Raw genomic sequence first — 4,417 nt, forward strand, 5'->3', positions numbered from 1 at the left:
GGATTCCCCTTATTTTTCCAAATTCACAAATGATACATTTTCCTGCTCTGAACCACGCTTAAAGGCGGAATATAAAGGTTATTCAAGATGGCTTTAAAGATAACGAAAATTTGACAGGACTAAGAAAAAAAATTACTGAATATTAACTCTGCATTTAGATTATGTGATTCTACAGATGGTAACCATATCCTTCTCACCCAGCACCTTTGATAAATTTTCAAATGGCACTTCACAAATTTCTGTTATTCCTATAATGTATGGTAGAAATGAAATTCAACTTTTTCCATCAGGTGTTTATTTAATCTTAATATTTTAAATATTTTATCAACATCTTTTATCTAATTTTAGTAAGTTGTCTACATTATTTAAATTTATTATTTATATTATTAATATTATTATTATTCATAGTTAATAAACTGCAAAATCTACTTTTCAATTCATGAAATCAGCATTTATTTTTAGATATATTATTGTATATGTCTATTTTTTGGTGTTTATTTCTTTGTGATGTTTACTAGTAATGTATACTATAGTAGTTTACATTGGTATTTTAATTTTTTCTATTTCTCTTTCTGTTGTTTGAATTTAATGTTTGGTGCTGCTTTGTATCCTCATTGGCTTCACTCTTCTGTACATAGTTGTGATTTTTGAGAAAATAAATAAATATATATATATATATATATATATACATACAGTATATGATATATATACAGTATATGAAATTTCTCATTTTTTCAACATTAACATGCACAACACAATTGAAACCTCACCTCGGCTGATTAAAAGTTCCTTTATAAACTGCAATATAATAAAGTGTCAAGGGTGTTGACTTATTGAGCCTCCTTGTTGGTCAAATACAGCAAATATATAAATAAACAATTCCTTTTTATGACAAAATATGTTCTACAGCTTAGCACTATTACTGTGCATAACTTTTCAGTTTAGAATTTACTTTTTACAATAGATATTGCTTTAAATTTTAACAACCAAGTCATTTCAAAAGCTAATATCTGTATAACTGTATTTCTTTTGAATATTTGAATTCAATTACCACAACTAAAATAAACAAAATAATAGAGAAACAAATGTTGTAAAACAATTCTTTTAATGTCTGTGCATACTGCTTTTGTTTATATGTATCTTATACTTTTATTTTCAAAATAAATGTCTTTTTTCCCAGTGGTACACAATTACTTTGGCAAAATAATGACAGTGCTGCATGTTTTAACTGAAGAATTTAATAAACTTAATTCCAGTCTAGTGCAATAAATACTCTTTAACACAGTTAGTGTTGACATTTAAAGGTCTGCCACTATTTGAACCTCAATGTATTATTACTGTATATATTTATATACTGCTTTACTGCTGTGTAGGGTTTAGTCAGTGAATGAGAAATGGGTGTCTTCCAGTCCACTGTTTAATGCATCATTTTGATATTATAATTAAGAGGATTTTAATTTTGAAATTTTTAAGATGCCATTATCATCATTTTGAAGACGTTGGGCATACAACTACTTTGACTAATACTGCTCCATCCTTGATGTAAGAACCCTTTTCAAGTGATGCTAATGGTGCAAACTCCATGTAGCCGAAGCCTTTATGGTTGCGATTGCTAGCAGGTTTGTCAAAAGCAGCTAGGCCTGGCTTTGCGATTAGCGTTTCACTGATGTGTTTACGTTTCACAAAGTCAATGTTTTGATCCTCAATAGATAAAGTTATGTTACCTTGAAAGGGCCATTCCAAATAATCATCAAAATCACCTTTCATGAAATGAATGAACAATGAAACATACCCTTGATTTGGATCTTTACAATTCAAGTTCACTCGGACACATAACTTATACCCATAAAAGCTTGTGTAAAATCCAACACTGTGTCTTACAACCGAGTCCGAGCCTTTTAAATTTGCCTCTTCGCAAAGAGAATGAAAGTGTTCTAATTTCCAGTAAAATTTGCCTCCGCAATTCCTTGCTTCAATGTTTCTAAGCTGATCTTTCAGTATATCAATGATTTCATTTTTTTCTGCTAACTTTTGATCCCCTAACAGCACTTTGGAATGCAGTTCAAAAATCTTTTGTTCCTGAACAGCTGTTTTTTGTTCTTGATACTTCAGTCTGTCTTTCAAAATGAGAACCTCAGTTTCCAGGTCTTGCGGCCGTGGAGAGTCGCGCCCCTCTCTGGACTGTTGACGTGTGTGTTCATTCATACCTCCTCTTGCTTGCTGCCAGGAGGTAGTGTAACCTCCACGAGACTGATGACGGTAATCTGGTTGTTTCATCTGCATGCTGTCCATACTGCTAGTAATGGATGATATTCCACTTGTAAGTTGATCTTGTGGATGATCGTCGGCGAGTGATCTGTACTGGTGTGTGATAGTATGCGCCGTGGAGAACTGAAGTTGCATTAGATTGTTAGCTAGCATTGACATGTGTTTGTGCAAAGATTGATTAAGATGTTCTTGCAATTTCTCTCTCACCATCTGTAACCAAATTAAATATATAACATTCCATCATTTATTCACTCAATATTTTAGACCAAATATAATTAAAATTAATATTTTATTGTGCTATTTTTCATGCTTTTATGAAAACTTGATCATGTTGCCTTGTAGGCTGTTTTAGCTGTTTGAACCCTTTAAAAATAAAATAAAGAAAACAAACGTTTTTTGACAAGGTGGCGCCAGGATTTGACCGATGGGGATCTAGGATCCACGCCGGGGGGTCCAAGGTCCCTGACGGAAGGGTGGATATCCCCGTCAAGAGCAAAAAGGCTATGGTCAGGCATCGTTCAAAATGTTTCATAAGTGATCCAGGGGGGGTGAAGCCCCAAAAATATGACAATTTAGGGATTTCAAAGACTTATTTACTCTTTTAGAAGTTTAAAAAATGTTAGAATCTACTAATATGTAGAAAATACATATAATTATTTTTCCCCAGAGGTGGCCCTGACACCTCCAGTGCTCCTGCTAGCCCCACCCCTGGTTTTTGACTAGTTGAAAACCAAAGAAGTTGGATGCATTATTATTATTAGTACTATTTCTAATTTAAATGACTGCAACAAAATGTTTGAGGAAGTTTACAAACTACTGACCTTTTCTTTGCAACCCATTAAGGTGAATACGCAAGGTGCTTCAACTTTTGGACAATACATATCAATATGGGACTTGACTTGCTCCTGTACTAATTGCTCACCACAGTATTGGCATTCAACCTTCACCTTTGGACATACATCAAGATGTGACTAGCAAAAAAGGAATAAAAATAATACCCATATAAAAATAAAATGGTGATATAAATATTATGATTATCATCGAAGTCTACATTCTCAACCAACAACAGTTCTTTTCAGAACTATCTATGTGGTGGGTGTACCGCAAGCATTAATATATATATATATTATCATCATCCTAACATTAACAATCACTATCACGATTGAAGTATAATAATTTTCATTATTTATGTTCATGATTATGTCCTTGATTCAAAACTATTTCATAATGAAGCTACTACTATGTACAAGATTTTTCATGGCAATGCACCTTCATACCTTAGAGATACATTCATATTAAAAGAACCACAGTGTAACACAAGATCAGCAGGTATTTTATATAGAGAATACCAAAAAAAAAAAAAGGAGTTTTACCTACCGTAGTGCTATTCTATTCATCTTAATCACAATGTTAAAATGCACTAAGTCTAGTCAAATTCAAACAGTTTATTTTATCTTGAATGTACAATTTTTATCAGTTCACTCACCTTGTATATATGTACTGTGTAATGATTTTTTAGATTGTGTTTCTTAACTTTCTGTTTTTGATATTCAATTACTACATAAGAAAGATAATGCATGCTCCAGGTGTTGAGATGCAACCATCATGTTGGGATTCAGTGTTTCAGCATTAATAATGATAGAATGATCATTCCTGATGATGTCATTATTAATGTCAGAATGTTGGGTCCCGGCGCGGTTGTGTGCGTTTCGTTACTTGGAGTGTGTACTATACTTTCTTATCTGAGATTTTTTTTCACATTTTGTTAGCATTTATTTTTTAGTTTTTATACTACTTATATTTATACACACTTGTGTGAAACAAGTTTTACCATGTTGAAATAAAGTATTTATTATTATATAGTACCCTGTGAAAAAAGTTTGAATGTGTATCGCTGTTTCATGTTTTCATTCAATCTTAAGAAATAACTGAATTGGTATTACTTGAATGTCCAGGGCACTGTACGTACCTCCATCCTATTTAACTGCACCATTGCCTCACAGAACTCGCATGCCAGCCTTCTTTTTGGACATGCCTTTGCCAGGTGCTCTTCAATCCCAGCCAACAAGCAGAAAGTTCCACACCGATTTGGACAAGGAATTGGAAGGAACTCACAGTTAGCTTGGTGAACCTGGGAATATAACAATAC

The 4,417-nt window shown here is 32.9% G+C and overlaps 1 protein-coding gene across 1 annotated transcript; it reads right to left on the reverse strand.

Annotated features, from left to right (window-relative positions):
• Positions 1-289: 289 nt before the first annotated feature.
• LOC117112203 (TNF receptor-associated factor 6-like) lies at positions 290-4,399 on the reverse strand (the record flags this gene model as incomplete). The annotated part of the gene is given in 3 exon segments (XM_033255276.1): positions 290-2,478; positions 3,090-3,239; positions 4,238-4,399. Coding segments are annotated over 3 exon segments (1,305 nt in total), but the record flags the coding sequence as incomplete, so codon positions are not given.
• Positions 4,400-4,417: the final 18 nt, after the last annotated feature.

Source organism: Anneissia japonica, unplaced genomic scaffold (genome assembly GCF_011630105.1).
Source record: "Anneissia japonica isolate Jap-2015-1 unplaced genomic scaffold, ASM1163010v1 scaffold65747_len4417_cov254, whole genome shotgun sequence".
Classification (NCBI taxonomy): domain Eukaryota; kingdom Metazoa; phylum Echinodermata; class Crinoidea; order Comatulida; family Comatulidae; genus Anneissia; species Anneissia japonica.